Source organism: Mobula hypostoma, chromosome 8 (assembly GCF_963921235.1).
Source record: "Mobula hypostoma chromosome 8, sMobHyp1.1, whole genome shotgun sequence".
NCBI classification, from domain to species: Eukaryota; Metazoa; Chordata; class Chondrichthyes; order Myliobatiformes; family Myliobatidae; genus Mobula; species Mobula hypostoma.
Window position 1 is genome coordinate 110,559,668 of NC_086104.1, and position 18,378 is coordinate 110,578,045.

Sequence of the window (18,378 nt, forward strand, 5' to 3'; positions counted from 1 at the left end):
TAAAAAAAACTTACCCCTGACGTCTCCTCTGTACCTACTTCCAAGCACCTTTAAACTATGCCCTCTTGTGCTAGCCATTTCAGCTCTGGGGAAAAGCCTCTGACTATCCACACGATCAATACCTTTCATCACCTTATACACCTCTATCAGGTCACTTCTTATCCTCCGTCGCTCCAAGGAGAAAAGGCCAAGTTCACTCAACCCATTCTCTTAAGGCATGCTGCCCAATCCGGGCAACATCCTTGTAAATCTCCTCTGCACCCTTTCTATGGTTTCCACGTCCTTCCTATAGTGATGCAACCAGAACTGAGCACAGCACTCCAAGTGGGGTCTGACCAGGGTCCTATATAGCTTCAACATTACCTCTCGACTCTTAAACTCAATCCCACGATTGATGAAAGCCAATGAACTGTACGCTGCCTTAACCACAGAGTCAACCTGTGTAGCAGCTTTGAGTGTCCTATGGACTCGGACCCCAAGATCCCTTTGATTCTCCACACTGTCACGAGTCTTACCGTTAATGCTATATTCTGCCATCGTTACCATGCTGTATTACTAAAATTTTAAAAGTTAAATGTTTTATATTTAATGCACTCAGATATTTATGATTTTTAAGTGTTTCTTAAATTTGAGTACCTGAAGGAGAACAACCCCATCTTCCCTGCTCTCTTCCCCCACCCCAGTTGAAGCTGCTGTTGCCATTTTTGATCTCTTTCTAAGTCAGTAAACTTTGTTCTTGATCAGGGGACTGTTTCTAAAGGATGTTGTGCCTTTCCGAATTGCCTTGCCATAAATTTGCTCTCTTCCACTGCAGGGCTCCCCTGTATTTGAAGACTTTGATGATTGCGAGTATCTTTTTGTGTGGCGTACTCCTGCTGCATGTCCGGTTCGCAGGGCCCAAGGTAAAAGTTTGTGGATATGACAATATAACTAATTTATAAGTTAAATCTTGTTCTTAGTGAAGCCTGTTCATTTTTAGCCATCGGGAACCACCTCTATAAAGAACTTAGGTAAACTGGTCAGGATTTATAAAAATTGATTACTCGGAATCAGGTTTAATATCACCGGCATGTGTTATCAAATTTGTTTTGTGACAGCAGCACGTTGCAATAGATAAAGTTGTAAATTACAGTAAGTGTTTATACTGTGTGTTTAATAGTTAAATAAGTAGTGCAAAGAGAGAAAACGGAAGTAGTGAGGTGGTGTTCATGGGTTCAATGTTCATTCAGAAATCTGATGGCAGAGGGGAGGAAGCTCTTCCTGAATCGTTCAGTGTGTCTCCTCAGGTTCTCATTGATGATAGCAATGAGAGCAGGACATGTCCTGGCTGATGTGGGGTCCTCAATTATGAATGCCCCCTTTTTCAGGGGCTCCTTGAAGATGTCCTGGATGCTGGGGAAGCTAGTAGCTATGACTGAGTTTACAACTTTAATTCCTTTATACTTAAAATTTTGTCCAGTTAACTTACAGATCATAGTTCATATCGTTCAGATCTTCTGTTGCTGAGGTTTACCCCATCTTTCCTCATTGTCGAGCCTTGGATAACTAGATATAGTCATATAGTTCTTTTGGACATGGTTCCCAGTACTGGGATGTTATGGGAACTTGATACAGTACTTTGGTCAGTTCCATGAAGACTTCTGACTGTACTTCAGTACTTGCAACAACTTAGCTAATTGCAATGCATGAAGTGTTCAGTTTGTTAAGACTTGGGTTGCTTTCCTCTTGGGCTAGTTTGACACATTTCATTGAGTTGGAGAGCTTGCCTTGATTCTTTTATGTAGAAATCAATAGTAATAATGTGTTGGATAAATTTATGATGTATACAAGAAATTTCTGGATTCGTGTATTGAAGAATTGACAAAGGATGAGTCCTTTTTATTATATTACACACAGTGTGTAATGAAAGGGTTAATTGCTTTAAAGGACATTTCGGAAGTCATTGAGTTAAAGGTCATTTAGGGAGTAACATTAGAAAGAATGCTTAGTTAGAAATGAAATGACAGAATTAAGTCTGAATAATGCAAACCACACAGGTATGAAGCATAAAATGGAAATAGTAAATTGTACAATGCAACATTAACAAGAATGTGTTTGCTCCTACAGGTGAAAATTGCCAGGTTAAAGACCCCAAATATGGTTATGTACTTGACCTTCGCTCACTCGCAAACAAAAACTATCAGGTTAATGTTGATGAATACACATATTACTTCCGAGTTTGTGACCAGTTGAGAGAATTCAAGTGTGGAAATGACACAGGCAATCGGGCAGATGCAGTTTCAGCATGTCAAGTGAAAGGAAATACTCACAAGATTGCTGGTATGTTTTTCCTTTAGTGTATTGATATACGACAGCCGAGAATGTTCTAGGGAAGATGTCTATTCTGGGAAGAGGAAAAATATAAACAATGATTTTGGTAAATGGACACGGGTCATTTCTTCTTCCGAAAGAGAAATCTTGGCATTTGATGTCCGCACAGTCCTGTATTTGTTAACATGGAGCCTAGAGCAAGTCTGTAATTCTGATGGGAGCAGAGGATGTTGGGAATGGTGAGGGTGGAGCACCGCAGGAGGGGTGTGGGACAGGTGGCAGACAAGGCGTGCTGGGCGCTGGCAGGGTGGCACGGCTGCAGACACAGTCCTGAGACACCAGACAAGGTCATTTGGTTACAAACAATTGGTTTATTGATCATTACAGAATGTCTTTCTGGTGCTTCCCACTCCCTCCTCTCTCCCCTTTTTCCAAACATGATTCCCCTCTCCTTGCCTCCTTCCCTCTCAGTTCACAATGGAGATCCATGTCAGAATCAGGTTTATCATTACTCACATATGACGTGATTTTTTTTGAAGCAGCAGGAATACAGTGCAGTGCATAAAATTATTGCAGTACTGTGCAAAACTCTTAGACACCCTAACTATATATTTGCTTAAGGCTTGCGCAGTACTGTATCTTAATTTCAAAAGTTCAAAATAAATTTATTATCGAAGTATGTGTAGATGTCACCCTGAGAATCATTTCCTTGCAGGCATTCACAGCAGAACAAAGAAATACAATAGAATCAATGGAAAACTTCACAAAGTCTAACAACCAATGTGCAAAAAAAGATGAACTGTACAAATAAAATAAATCAAATGGTAATAAATATGTAAATAAATAATGCTAAAAACTTGAGTTAAAACTTATTGAAAGTGAGTCCATAGGTTGTGAAAAGTGTTTGGTGTTGAGGTGAGTGAAGTTATCTACACTGGTTCAGGAGCCAGATGGCTGGTATGGTTAAAAACTGTTCCTCAACCTGGTGGTGTGGGACTGAAGGCGCCTGTGCCTCCGTCCTGCTGTGGAAGTGTGGAGTCCTTGACGATGAATGCTACTTTCTCCTGGCAGCACTCCGTGTAGGTGTGCTTTTAATGCTCTGTCTCGATTAACCATTGAGAAGCTTGAAAGCGAGCGCAGCTTCCTGTAGGCCAGACGTCAAGAATGATGGGAACAGTCATGAAAACATCTGAGCCATTTTCCTAGCGGAATACATAGGAAAACGCAGTCCAACATCTCCCCCTCTTTCTAAGTTGACTCTTCAGTGGAAAGCCATCCTTCCCAATGGAGCTTAATATCCCCGCCCACCCGCTCAGATGGAAGTTGGAATTTGCTCTGTTTCCTGCAGGTCTTGGTCTTGGCTTTTTGTCAGCACTCCACAGGGAAGAGCTGAAACTCAGGGTTTCCTAATGATACTGTGGTAGCAGCAGTTATCTACTCAGTACCGGTACCTGTTTAGACGACATTGCCCTGTGATTGCATCTGCTTTACAAAGACCCTATTCTGTAGGGGGTAATGGTTCATCAATGGAGGTGATGTACAGTGTAACCTTGTAGTTGCTATTTGTTACTTATAGAAATTGCTGCAGCTCTATAAAATTCTGGCTAGACCATACTCAGTATTGTCGCAAACAAGAAAATCTGCAGATGCTGGAAGTCAGAGTAACACATAGAAAATATTGCAGGATCTCCAGCAGGCCAGGCAGCATCTATGGAAAAGAGTAAACAATCGACATTCTGGGCCGAGACCTTTCATCAAGACTGGAAAATAAAAAGATGAGGTCTTTCTCATAGATGCTGCCAGTTCTGCTGAGTTCCTCCAGTATTTTGTGTATGCTACTTGGAGTATTGCGTTCAGTTCTGGTGGCCACATTGTGGGAAGGACTTCATCGAGACCTGTGTGGATAAGTGTGTGCCTTTGCGAACATACCAAATATCTCCAAACAAAAACCCATGGATGAACCAGGAGATCTGTAGTCTGCTGAGGACTAGATCAGTGCATTCAAGACCGATGATCTATAACTATACAATAAATCAAGGTACAGCCTACAGAAGGCTAACTATAATTCTAGATCAAGCTAAATCATCTACACGGCCTACAGAAGGCTATTTTAAGAGCGAAACAACAATTCTGATTGAAGTTGGAGACAAAATCCAATGCATATCAGCTCTGGCAATGTTTGCAGGGCATTACTTCCTACAAAGTGAAAGCTAACATCACGAATGGTTGTGATGCTTCACTCCCAGATAAGCTCAACACCTTTAATGCACACTTGGAAAGGGAGAATAAAACTACACTGTGAATCCCTGCAGCATCTGGTGACTCTGATCTGTGTTGGAGGCTGATGTCAGCCAACATCTTTTAAGAGGGTGAACCCACGCAAGGCATCAGGCCCTGATGGTGTACCTGGTAGGGCTCTGAAAACCTGTGCCAACCAACTGGCAGGTGTGTTCAAAGACATCTTCAATCTCTCACTGCTGTGGTCGGAGGTTGCCACCTGCTTCAAAAGGGTGACAATCATACATACCAGTGCCCATGAAGAGCAGGGTGAGCTGCCTCAGTAACTATTGCCCAATTGCACTTACATCTACTGTGATGAAGCAAGGCTAGGATCAACTCCTACCTTAGTAAGGACCAGGACCCACTACAACTTGTCTATCGTGTATGCAATCTCACTGGCTTTCCACTTATCCTTGGATCACCTGGATGATGATTAAACATCAGGCTGCTGTTTATTGATTTCAATTCAGCATTCAACAAAATCATACCTTCAGTACTACGCAACAAAATCCAACACCCAGGCCTCTGTATCTTCTTCTTCCATTGGATCCTTGACTTCCTCACTGGGAGACCATAGTCAGAGTGGATTGGAGATAATATCTCCCCTTCACTAACAATCAACACTGGTGCATCTCAAAGATTTGTGCTTGGCCTACTGTTCTACTCTCTCTACACCCAAAACTGTGTGGCTAGACACAGCTCAAAGACTATCTTTTCCTTTGCAGATGACACAGCCATTGTTGGCAGAATTTCAGATGGTGACAAATAGTGAGATAGGTCATCTGGTTGAGTGGTGTTACAGCAACAATCTTGCACCCAATGTCAGTAAGACTAAAGAAATGATTGTGGACTTCAGGAGAAGGAAGTGGAAGCAACACGCACCAGCCCTCATCAAGGGATCAGCAGTGGAATGGGTGAGCAGTTTCAAGTTCCTGGGTGTTAACATCTCTGAAGATCTATCCTGGGTCCAACATATTGATACTATTACAAAGAAGGCACAGAAGACGGTGGCTATATTTCATTAGGAGTTTGAGGAGAATTGGTATGTCATCAAAGACCTTACAAATTTCTACAGATGTACCGTGAGGAGCATTCTAACCATTTGCATCATTGTCTGGAATGGAGGGGCCACGGCACGCTATTGGAAGAAGCTGCAGAAAGATGCAAACTCAGCCAGCTTCATTATGGACAGTAGCCTCCCCAGCACTGAGGACATTTTCAGAAGGCGATGCCTCAAAAAGGTGACTTCTGTCATTAAAGACCCCTATCACCCAGTGCGTGCCCTCTTATTGCTACCATCTGGGATGAGGTACGGGAGCCTGACAAGACATACTCAGTATTTCGGGAACAGCTTCTTCCCCTCTGCCATCAGATTTCTGAATGGACAACAAACCCATGGACACTACCTCAGTATTGTTTACTTTTATTTTGCTTTTTTTTTGCACTATTAAGTTTTTTTTTATTATGTATTACACTATATAACTGCTGCAAAGCAACAAATTTCACCTGATGTTAAACCTGATTCTGGGGAAGCTTTGGAGATGGCTGAAGAGATTTACTAGGATGCTGCCTGTCTTATGAGGATGGATTGTGAATAAGCTGGGACTTTTCTCTCTGGAGAGAAGAGGAATGAGAAGCTGATAAGAAGCATAGATCAAGTGGACAGCCAGAGACTTTTCCCCTGGCCAGAAATAACTAATATGAGGTGGCATAATTTTAAGGTGTTGGGGGAAAGTATAGGGGGGATGACAGAGGTGAAGTCTTTTACTCAATGGTTGAGCATGGAATGCACTGTCAGGGATGGTGATAGAGGCAGATACGTAAGGATATTTAAGAAACTATTAGGTATATTGATGAAAGAAAAATAGTTGGGGGGGGAGGATTAGATCTTAGAGTGGGTGAAAGGGTTGGCACAACGTCATGGGATGAAGGTGCTGTACTGTCCCATGTACAAAGTTGACATTCTCAATAGTCTTAATTTCATTTATTTCCTTATTTTAAATTGTACAACTTATCTTTGGACATGGATTAGGCATGAGCTTCGGGTTGAAATTAACAACTGGAAGGCCAGCATACCCACTTATGTGACCAGTTTGCTGTATGATCAAGTACAGTGGGCATGTTATATTTTGGTGCCCCAAACATTCAGGGAGCTCAAAAGTCAAATTAATCTATCTGAAGAATCTTAATCATTCTGTCTGAAGTTCCACAACAGAATATTTGGAATTAAGTATTTGTACCTTAAAGTTATAACTCGCTCTGTGGAAAATGATGTTGGAAATCGTTTGTGGAAAGAATTACATTCAGGCCATTATTTAGAAATGTAGTGGAAACACAAAGCAGCAGATGCTGGCATTCTGAAAACAAATGCTAAAAACACTCAGGAGGCCTGGCAGCATCTGCAGCGTAGTTAATATTTCATGTCTGCTTGGTTATTGGAATGGCTATTTGTATTTTTATTGCACTTTTTAAAATTACTTGACAATCCAAATGACCTGGTTTTAAGCTGCCTTACTTTAGCCATTTAAAGCAGTTCCTTTGACCTGATTGTGGTGGATTTAATATTAACTTTATTTAAAAAAAGGACGATTTACTCAGAAGCTAACCTACGAAGATGGGTTGATAATGATCAACTATACCAGAGGAGACATTTGCCACAGAATCTACCAACGATCGACAGCCATCCTGTTCTACTGTGACCACAGACAAACCCCGGTAAGTGAATTGCTATTGCACAGTGATTTGATGGTGCAATATTAATTATATATTGCATGAAGTTTACAAAATCAACTCTAGACACAAACTGGCTTCAGTTTAGAATGTGAAATATCACTGTGTGCATTACATTTCCCACGTTCTAGCTGGAAGAACAGTAACCCGCATACATTTGGAAGAACAGTAAACCTGCATAAAAGAGAAAATGGATCAGCTGTGATGAAATGGCAGAACAAACTTGATGGGCCAAATAGCCTAATTCTGCTCCTATACCTTGTAAATTTAGTACAAATTTCTTGAATTCCAGCAGCTGGTAGAAACTCTTGGACCCATGAATACTACCTTTTTCCTTTACCTCTGCACTTTAATTTTTGTAATTTATAATAGTTTGTTTTTGCATTGTACTGCTGCTACAAGCCAAATTTTACAGCACACTGTTGCAAGAAAAGGTTTGTGAACTCTGCAATTACTTGGTTTTCTGCATTAATTATTTATTAAATGTGGTCTGATCTTCAACTAAGCCACAATAATAGACCAACACAATCTACCTAAGCTAATAACACAATCAATTTTACATCTCATATCTTCATTGAACACGTTCTTTAATCGTTCATAGTCCAGGCTGGAAAAAGCAAGTGAATCCTTGCATTTAATAACTGGTAGAACCTCCTTTAGCAACAATAACCTCCACCAAATGCTTCCTGTAACTGCTGATCAGACTTGCACGATAGTAAAGAAGAATTTTAGACCATTCCTCCATACAAAACTGTTTTAGTTCATCAGTATTTCTGGGATACCTTGCATGAACAGCCCTCTTCAGGTCATGGCACAGCATCGCAATTGGGTTAAGGTCTGGACTCCGACTTGGCCATTAAAAAACATAATTTTCTTTTTAAACCATTCTGTTGTTGATTTACTCTTGTATTTCAGATCATTGTCTTATTGCCATCATCCAACCTCTATTATGCTTCAGGTGATGGACCACTATCCTGACATCCTCCTGAAAAACGTCTTGATATAATTTTGAATTCATTGTTCTCTCAACGATTGCAAGCTGTCCAGGCCCTGAGGCAGCAAAGCAGCCTCAAACTATGATGCTCCTTCCATCATACCTCACAGTTGGGATGAGGTTTTGGTGTTGGTGCCCTTTTTCATCCAAACATACTGGTGTGCATTTCTGCCAAAAAATTAAACTTTTGTGTCATCTGTCCATAGAACAATGTCCCAGAAGCATTGTGGAATATCCAGAACACGAGGAATTCTGCAGATGCTGAAAATTCAAGCAACACACATCAAAGTTACTGGTGAACGCAGCAGGCCAGGCAGCATCTATAGGAAGAGATACAGTCGACATTTTGGGCTGAGACCCTTCGTTAGGACTAACTGAAGGAAGAGCGAGTAAGAGATTTGAAAGTGGGAGGGGGAGATCCAAAATGATAAAAGAAGCCAGGAGGGGGAGGGATGGAGCCAAGAGCTGGACAGGTGATTGGCAAAAGGGATATGAGAGGATCATGGGACAGGAGGCCCAGGGAGAAGGAAAAGGGGAAGGGGGGAAAAAAACCCAGAGGATGGGCATGGGGTATAGTCAGAGAGACAGAGGGAGAAAAAGGAGAGAGAGAAAGAATGTGTGTATATAAATAAATAACATGGGGTACGAGGGGGAGGTGGGGCATTAGCGGAAGTTAGAGAAGTCAATGTTCATGCCATCAGGTTGGAGGCTACCCAGATGGAATATAAGGTGTTGTTCCTCCAACCTGAGTGTGGCTTCATCTTCACAGTAGAGGAGGCTGTGGATAGACATATCAGAATGGGAATGGGATGTGGAATTAAAATGTGTGGCCACTGGGAGATCTTGCTTTCTCTGGCGGACAGAGCGTAGGTGTTCAGCAAAATGATCTCCCAGTCTGCGTCGGGTCTCGCCAATATATAGAAGGCCACATCGGGAGCACCGGACGCAGTATATCACCCCAGTCGACTCACAGGTGAAGTGTCGCCTCACCTGGAAGGACTGTCTGGGGTCCTGAATGGTGGTAAGGGAGGAAGTGTAAGGGCATGTGTAGCACTTGTTCCGCTTACAAGGGTAAGTGAAAGGTCACACATTTTAATTTCACATCCCATTCCCATTCTGACATGCCACGGTCTCCTCTACTGTAAAGATGAAGCCACTCTCAGGTTGGAGGAACAACACCTTAAATTCCGTCTGGGTAGCCTCCAACCTGATGGCATGAACATCGACTTCTCTAACTTCCGCTAATGCCCCACCTCCCCCTCTTACCCCATCCGTTATTTATTTATATATACACATTCTTTCTCTCTCTCTCCTTTTTCTCCCTCTGTCCCTCTGACTATACCCCTTGCCCATCCTTTGGGTTCCCCCCCCCTCCCCCTTTTCCTTCTCCCTGGGCCTCCTGTCCCATGATCTTCTCACATCCCTTTTGCCAATCACCTGTCCAGCTCTTCGCTCCATCCTTCCCCCTCCTGTCTTCTCCTATCATTTTGAATCTCCCCCTCCCCCTCCCACTTTCAAATCTCTTACTTGCTCTTCCTTCAGTTAGTCCTGACGAAGGGTCTCAGCCCGAAACATCGACTGTACCTCTTCCTAGAGATGCTACCTGGCCTGCTGCGTTCACCAGCAACTTTGATGTGTGTTGGTCGAATATCCAGATGGTCTTTTGCAAACTTGAGACATGCAGCAATGTTTTTTATTTGGAGAGCAGTGGTTTCTTCTGAGGTGTCCTTCCACGAACACCATTTTTGTTCAGTGTTTGTTTTACAATGGATTCATGAACAGAGATTTTAGCAAATTCGAGAGATATTTGCTGGTCTTTTGCTGTTACCATTGGGTTCTTTTCCACCTCCTTCAGCATTGCACTTTGTGCCCTTGATGTGATCTTTGCAGGACACCCACTCCTAGGGAAAGTAACAATACTGAATTTCCCCCATTTGTAGACGGTTTCTCTTACTGTGGACTGATGTACACTCAGGTCTTTAGAAATGCTTTTGTAGCCTTTTCCAGCTTCATACATCTCCACAATTCTTCTTCTGAGGACCTCTGAAAGTTGTTTTGATCAAGGCATGGTACACATAACCAGATCTTTCTTGAGAAGAGCAGGCTCTGTCAGTAATCTGACTTCATTGTCTTTTTTTTTAAAAGGGCAGGGCGGCCCTACAACCCACATCTCCAATCTTATTTCATTGATTGGAACACCTGACTCCAAGTAGCTTTTGTAGAAGGCGCATTACCCCAGAGGTTCACATACTTTTTTGAACCTAGACTGTGATTGTTTAAATGGTGTACTCGGTATTGACGAGAAAATGTACAATTGTGTGTTATTAGTTCAGGTAGATTGTGTTTGTCTATCATTGTGACTTAGATGAAGATCAGTCCACATTTTATGAGTAATTAATGCAGAAAGGTAATTGCAAAGGGTTCACAAACTTTTTCTTTCAACTGTAAGTCTGATTCCCAAATGTAGTTTTGGGGCCATCAGTAGGGGATCATTGGTTGGCACTGCCCTGACAAAACTGGAGCTGTGCTGACAACAGGTTCACATTGTGAAGCTGTTCAGAATCATTGATAAAAGCAACAAAAATTCTGGATTAACTCAGTGCATTAAAGATCCAAGACTGTAAATGCCAAATCCATCCCTCATGGGGCCTGTAAAAATAAAGCAAAATCTTCAGATGCTGTAATTAAATTAAAAACAAACAGAAAAATGTAAATACTTAATAGACAAGTCAGCATCAGTGGCAATGTACAGTTCACCTATCAGGTCAAATATTTTTCGACATAACTTCAAATAAAAGTTTGCCAACCTAAAGCACTCTCTCCTGATTTGAGCCATCCTCTCCAGTAAAGTATTCTCTCCAAAGATGTGCCTGACCTGAATATTTCTGACATTTTCAGTCCCTGTGCCAATTTAAAAAGATGTCTTTGTCAGTCACTGGATTGTTGTCATATCTGGAAAATTGCTCAGAGATCATAGCAGACAGGCAAATAATATTTTCCCACTTGTTCTGCCTTTATTGGATCTGACTGTTTTGCTTAGGGAATAGCTGAATCTCTTAGAAACACATTCCCACGCACAGGAAGTATTTGGTAGACATCCATTTTGCTTTTATTGGCAGGCTCAATGAGATAATGTGTGAGCCTATTATATGAACTCCTTTTATGGGATATGTGTTTACTTGCAAGTGGAAGACAGACTAATGAAAGATGATGCATCTTTGCTATGAGCTTTCGTGCCAGTCTCTAGAAGGCCCCATTTCTCATGCGTTGAGAACAGTGTAACATTGCAAACTGCATGCTTTCTCTTCAAAGTGCAGGAGTTCACATTTTGTCCTCTTTGATCACAGGGCAAGCCAGTGTTTCTGAGAGAAACCCCAGACTGCACATACCTCTTTGAATGGCGCACGTCATATGCTTGCCCACCTTTCCAATCCATTGAATGTACTGCACGGTATGTTCTTTCAATAAATTTCTAAATAATATTAGAAATGTTTAAATGTAATTGTTAAGATGATTAATGAATTGCAAATTGAATACATGCGAAGTGCTGGAGGAACTCAGCAGGTCAAACAGCATCATGGTGAGAAATAAACAGTTGATGTTTTGGGCCAAGACCCATCACCAGGACTGGAAAGGAAGGGGGAAGAAGCCAGAATAAGAAGGTGGAGGAGAGGAAGATCTCTTTATTCCTCTCTGCAGATGCTGCCTGATCTGAGTTCCTCCAGTCCTTTTGTGCGTGGCTCTGGATTTACAACATCTGCAGAATCTTGTGTTTTTGAATTCTAGCAGGTTGTATTGGGGCATTGAAGGGCTGCTATAGCAGCAGGCTTTGCCGTTGGGCTGAAGTGTCTGGTGAATACTGGTTCTGGAGCTGCTGCCGTTTACTTGTTGAAACAGCAGTGGACATCACAGACTCTATCCAGCTAGTGCTATTGAGCATAGAGATCTAGGGCTTGTAGATCAGGTATTCTGAACCTGAGAGTGTGCATTGTAGTGAAGCGGAGACTCTCCCTTGCATTTACATAGAAACATAGAAAATAGGTGCAGGAGTAGGCCATTCGGCCCTTCGAGCCTGCACCGCCATTCAGTATGATCATGGCTGATCATCCAACTCAGAACCCTGTACCAGCCTTCCCTCCATACCCCCTGATCCCTTTAGCCACAAGGGCCATATCTAACTCCCTCTTAAATATAGCCAATGAACTGGCCTCAACTGTTTCCTGTGGCAGAGAATTCCACAGATTCACCACTCTCTGTGTGAAAAAGTTTTTCCTAATTTCAGTCCTAAAAGGCTTCCCCCTTATCCTCAAACTGTGACCCCTCGTTCTGGACTTCCCCAACATCGGGAACAATCTTCCTGCATCTAGCCTGTCCAATCCCTTTAGGATTTTATACGTTTCAGTAAGATCCCCCCTCAATCTTCTAAATTCCAATGAGTATAAGCCTCGTTGATCCAGTCTTTCGTCGTATGAAAGTCCTGTCATCCCAAGAATCAATCTGGTGAACCTTCTTTGTACTCCCTCTATGGCAAGGATGTCTTTCCTCAGATTAGGGGACCAAAACTGCACACAATACTCCAGCTGTGGTCTCACCAAGGCCTTGTACAACTGCAGTAGTACCTCCCTGCTCCTGTACTCGAATCCTCTTGCTATGAATGCCAGCATACCATTCGCCTTTTTCACCGCCTGTTGTACCTGCATGCCCACTTTCAATGACTGGTGTATAATGACACTTAGGTCTTGTTGCACCTCCCCTTTTCCTAATTGGCCACCATTCAGATAATAATCTGTTTTCCTGTTTTTGCCACCAAAGTGGATAACTTCACATTTATCCACATTAAATTGCATCTGCCATGAATTTGCCCACTCACCTAACCTATCCAAGTCACCCTGCATCCTCTGAGCATCCTCCTCACAGCTAACACTGCCGCCCAGCTTCGTGTCATCCGCAAACTTGGAGATGCTGCATTTAATTCCCTCATCCAAGTCATTAATATATATTGTAAACAACTGGGGTCCCAGCACTGAGCCTTGCAGTACCCCACTAGTCACTGCCTGCCATTCTGAAAAGGTCCCATTTATTCCCACTCTTTGCTTCCTGTCTGCCAACCAATTCTCTATCCACATCAATACATTACCCCCAATACCGTGTGCTTTAAGTTTGCACACTATTCTCCTGTGTGGGACCTTGTCAAAAGCCTTTTGAAAATCCAGATATACCACATCCACTGGTTCTCCCCTATCCACTCTACTAGTTACATCCTCAAAAATTCTATGAGATTCGTCAGACATGATTTTCCTTTCACAAATCCATGCTGACTTTGTCCGATGATTTCACCGCTTTCCAAATGTGCTGTTATCACATCTTTGATAACTGACTCCAGCAGTTTCCCCACCACCGATGTTAGGCTAACCGGTCTATAATTCCCCGGTTTCTCTCTCCCTCCTTTTTTAAAAAGTGGGGTTACATTAGCCACCCTCCAATCCTCAGGAACTAGCCCAGAATCTAAAGAGTTTTGAAAAATTATCACTAATGCATCCACTATTTCTTGGGCTACTTCCTTAAGCACTCTGGGATGCAGACCATCTGGCCCTGGGGATTTATCTGCCTTCAATCCCTTCAATTTACCTAACACCACTTCCCTACTAACATGTATTTCCCTCAGTTCCTCCATCTCACTGGACCCTCTGTCCCCTACTATTTCCGGAAGATTATTTATGTCCTCCTTAGTGAAGACAGAACCAAAGTAATTATTCAATTGGTCTGCCGTGTCCTTGCTCCCTATAATCAATTCACCTGTTTCTGTCTGTAGGGGACCTACATTTGTCTTAACCAATCTTTTTCTTTTCACATATCTATAAAAGCTTTTACAGTCAGTTTCTATGTTCCCTGCCAGTTTTCTCTCATAATCTTTTTTCCCCCTTCCTAATTAAGCCCTTTGTCCTCCTCTGCTGAACTCTGAATTTCTCCCAGTCCTCAGGTGAGCCAATTTTTCTGGCTAATTTGTATGCTTCTTCTTTGGAATTGATACTATCCCTAATTTCCCTTGTCAGCCACGGGTGCACTACCTTCCTTGATTTATTCTTTTGCCAAACTAGGATGAACAATTGTTGTAGTTCATCCATGCGATCTTTAAATACTTGCCATTGCATATCCACCGTCAACCCTTTAAGTGTCATTTGCCAGTCTATCTTAGCTAATTCACCTCTCATACCTTCAAAGTTACCCTTCTTTAAGTTCAGAACCTTTGTTTCTGAATTAACTATGTCACTCTCCATCTTAATGAAGAGTTGCACCATATTATGGTCACTCTTACCTAAGGGGCCTCTCACGACAAGATTGCTAATTAACCCTTCCTCATTGCTCAAAACCCAGTCCAGAATAGCCTGCTCCCTAGTTGGTTCCTCGACATGTTGGTTCAAAAAACCATCCCGCATACATTCCAAGAAATCCTCCTCCTCAGCACCCTTACTAATTTGGTTCACCCAATCTACATTATAACTGCTGTTCCTTTATTGCACACATTTCTAATTTCCTGTTTAATACCATCCCCAACCTCACTACTACTGTTTGGTGGCCTGTACACAACTCCCACCAGCGTTTTCTGCCCCTTAGTGTTATGCAGCTCTACCCATATTGATTCCAAGGCTTATGTCCTTCCTTTCTATTGCGTTAATCTCCTCTCTAACCAGCAACGCCACCCCACCTCCGTTTCTTTCATGTCTATCCCTCCTGAATATTGAATATCCCTGAATGTTGAGTTCCTATCCCTGGTCACCCTGGAGCCATGTCTCTGTGATCCCAACTATATCATATTCATTAATAACAATCTGCACTTTTAATTCATCCACCTTGTTACGAATGCTCCTTGCATTGACACACAAAACCTTCAGGCGCGCTTTTACAACTCTCCTAGCCCTTATACAATTATGTTGAAAAGTGGCCCTTTTTGATGCTTGCCCTGGATGTGTCGGCCTGCCACTTTTACTTTTCACCTTACTACTTTTTGCTTCTACCCTCATTTTACACCGCTCTGTCTCTCTGCACTGGTTCCCATCTCCCTGTTGTGAACTAACCTCCTCTCGCCTAGTCTCTTTAACTTGATTCCCACCCCCCAACCATTCTAGTTTAAAGTCACCTCAGTAGCCCTCACTAATCTCCCTGCCAGGATATTGGTCCCCCTAGGATTCAAGTGTAACCCGTCCTTTTTGTACAGGTCACGCCTGTGCCAAAAGAGGTCCCAATGATCCAAAAACTTGAATCCCTGCCCCCTGCTCCAATCCCTCAGCCACGCATTTATCCTCCACCTTATTGCATCTGACAATATTTGGAGGTAATTTCAAGTTCTGGATCCTTGGATCCAAAAATGGAAAAAAAGGTACATGTTGGAAATCTAAAGTAAAATCAGAAAATGCTGGAAATATACACCTGTGGGAAGAGAAATGTTTGAACTTCAAGCTCTTCCTTAGAATTACAAGGTGACACTTCACCTGTAAGTCTTTCAGGATCATTTGCTGTATCCAATGTTCCTGGTACGTCCTTTGCATTGGTTAGATCCAACATAGATTTGGGGAGCCATTCATCGAGCACCGGCACTCCGTCCACCACAAAAGGCGTGATTTCCCAGTGGCCACTCATTTTAATTCTGCTTCCCATTCCCAATCTGATATATCAGTCCATGGCAGTCATGGTAACCTCCAATCTGATGGCATGAACATGGATTTCTCTAACTTCTGGTAATTTTTCTACTCCCCCTCTCATTTTCCATTCCCCTTTCTGGCTTCCCTCTTACCTTTCTCCCCACCTGCCCATCACAATCTTCTGGTGCCCTTCCTCCTTCCCTTTATTCCATGGTCCACTGTTCTCTCCTATCAGGTTCCTCTTTCAGCCCTTCACATCTTCCACTGATCACCTCCCAGCTTTTCACTTCATTCCCCTACCCTCCCCCACCAATCTTCCACCTCACCTAGATAAGACCATAAGGTAAGACACAGAAGCAGAATAAGACCAGTCTGCCCATCAAGTCTGCGCTGTCATTCCACCATGGCTGATTTATTGTCCCTGTCAACCTCATCCTCTTGCCTTCTTCCCGTAATCTTTGAAACCCTTGCTAGTCAAGAAACTATCAACTTCCCCTTAGAGTACTCGGCCTCCAGATCTATCTGTGGCAAATTCCACAGATTCATTACCTACTGGCTAAAGAAGTTCCTACTCATCTCTGTTCCAAAGGGACGTCCTTGTATTCTGAGGCTGTCCCCCACTATAGGAAACATCTTCTCTATGTACACTCTATCTGGGCCTTTAAATATTCAATAGATGTCCATGATACCCCCCTCATTCTTCTAAACTCCAGCAAGTACAGGCGCAAAGCCATCAAACGCTCCTCATAACCCTTTAATTCAGGATCATTCTCTGGACCCTCTCCAATGCCAGCACATCCTTTCTTAGATAAGGGGCCCTCAATTCCATCATACATTGATGTGCATCATAAAAAGCAGTCCCAACACCAGCCCTTGTAAAACTTCACCAGGCAACCAGAAAAGACCCCCTTTATTTCCACTTTTTGCCTCCTGCCGGTCAGCCAATTTTCTGTCCTTGCTAGTAACTTTCCTGTAATATCATGGGCTCTTATTTTTTCCAATCGCTTGCCAGCCTGTACTTCTTTCTCCTACCCCCCCCCCCCCACCTTATTCTGGCCTCTTTCCCCCTTCTTTTCCAGTCCTGATCAAGGGTCTTGGCCTGAACTTTTGACTGTTTTCCCCTTCCTGCCTGACCAGCTGAGTTTCTCCAACGTTTTGTGAGTGTGTGTGTCTGTAGATTTCCAGCTTCTGCAGAGTCTCTTGTGTTTAATATGAAGCATTAACTCTCTTTCACTCTCCACTAAAGTGGCCTGAACTGAGTGTTTCTGGAATTTACTTTTTTATTATCTCTCAGATCCATTGTTGTAGAGATGAGATGCAAAAGTTGAACCTATCCTTAACTATTCATCTAGTTTAATGTTGGAGTGTTTTCAGTGCTTTTAGTTGTATTTTACACTTTTAAGTTAATAAATGTCTAAACCATTTAAAGTCTACTGCAAGACAGTTCTCTGTAGCAGACTGAACTAATGGGGCTTTGCCAGATTTGTTTTCAAATGGGGCATCTGTAGTGGGAATGTGGGTCAGAAGAATGGAGGACGCTCTCTCCACACTCCCAGTTCTGTTTAAGTTCAACTTTCCCATGCAGGGTAGGTCCTTTTCACCCTGAACGGTTAGGTGTGGATGTGAGCAGTGTTTGAGTGATTATGGGTAATGAACCAGTTACCTAAAACCTGAGTAACACACACAAAATTCTGGAGGAATTGTCCTGTGTGTCCTGTGTTCTGACAAAACATCAACTGTTTTTCCACATAGATGCTGCTGACCTGTTTTGTTCAGCAACACTTTGTAGTGCTCTGGATTTCCAGCATCTGTGCAATCTCGTGTGTCTACTTAAAACTTGACCAGTTGGATCAGCAATTGTGCCTTTCCAAGATTGGGGGATTTTTGATTTGAAATTTAAATGTGTAACAAATACAGATCTTCCCCAGCTAACAAATGCTGGTATGAGTACAGGCGTACATATGATCAGGTGATAGGATGAATTTGCTGACTGCTGCAGGGCTGCAGGTGTCTTTTTCAAATTTGGAAGCTCAGTTCATGCCAATAGCTTTGCATCTTGTATATAAAAAAAACCTGTTTGAGTTTCATCTTCAGAGTTTCAGGAACAGCATCTACCCCTCCACCTTCAGATTTCTGAATGGGCAATGGACACCATCTCACTAGTTTTGCTCTCTTTTTGCACTTCTTGGTTAATTTTAAAATATATAAATAATATTTTTTTATTTCAAGGGCTGGACTATAAAAGCAAGGATGTTATTTGTGTGTGTATACGTATGTGTATACATATCTGACAATTCATGTATTGCACTGTACTGCTGCTGCAGGACAACAAATTCCACGATGTGTCAGTGAATACAAACTCGATTCTGATTCTGAAATGCCCTTGTCTGGCCCTTGGTTTTATTTAAATATATTTCAGGGCAG

The 18,378-nt window shown here is 42.4% G+C and overlaps 1 protein-coding gene across 1 annotated transcript in view; it reads left to right on the forward strand.

Moving 5' to 3' along the window:
• The window catches only part of igf2r (insulin-like growth factor 2 receptor), a 223,644-nt gene that overhangs the window by 132,364 nt on the left and 72,902 nt on the right, over positions 1–18,378 (forward strand). The window contains exons 26-29 of the mRNA XM_063056606.1: positions 815–902; positions 2,107–2,319; positions 7,175–7,305; positions 11,662–11,765. Coding sequence (XP_062912676.1) covers positions 815–902; positions 2,107–2,319; positions 7,175–7,305; positions 11,662–11,765 — 536 coding nt within the window. The remainder of the gene's footprint in view (positions 1–814; positions 903–2,106; positions 2,320–7,174; positions 7,306–11,661; positions 11,766–18,378) is intronic.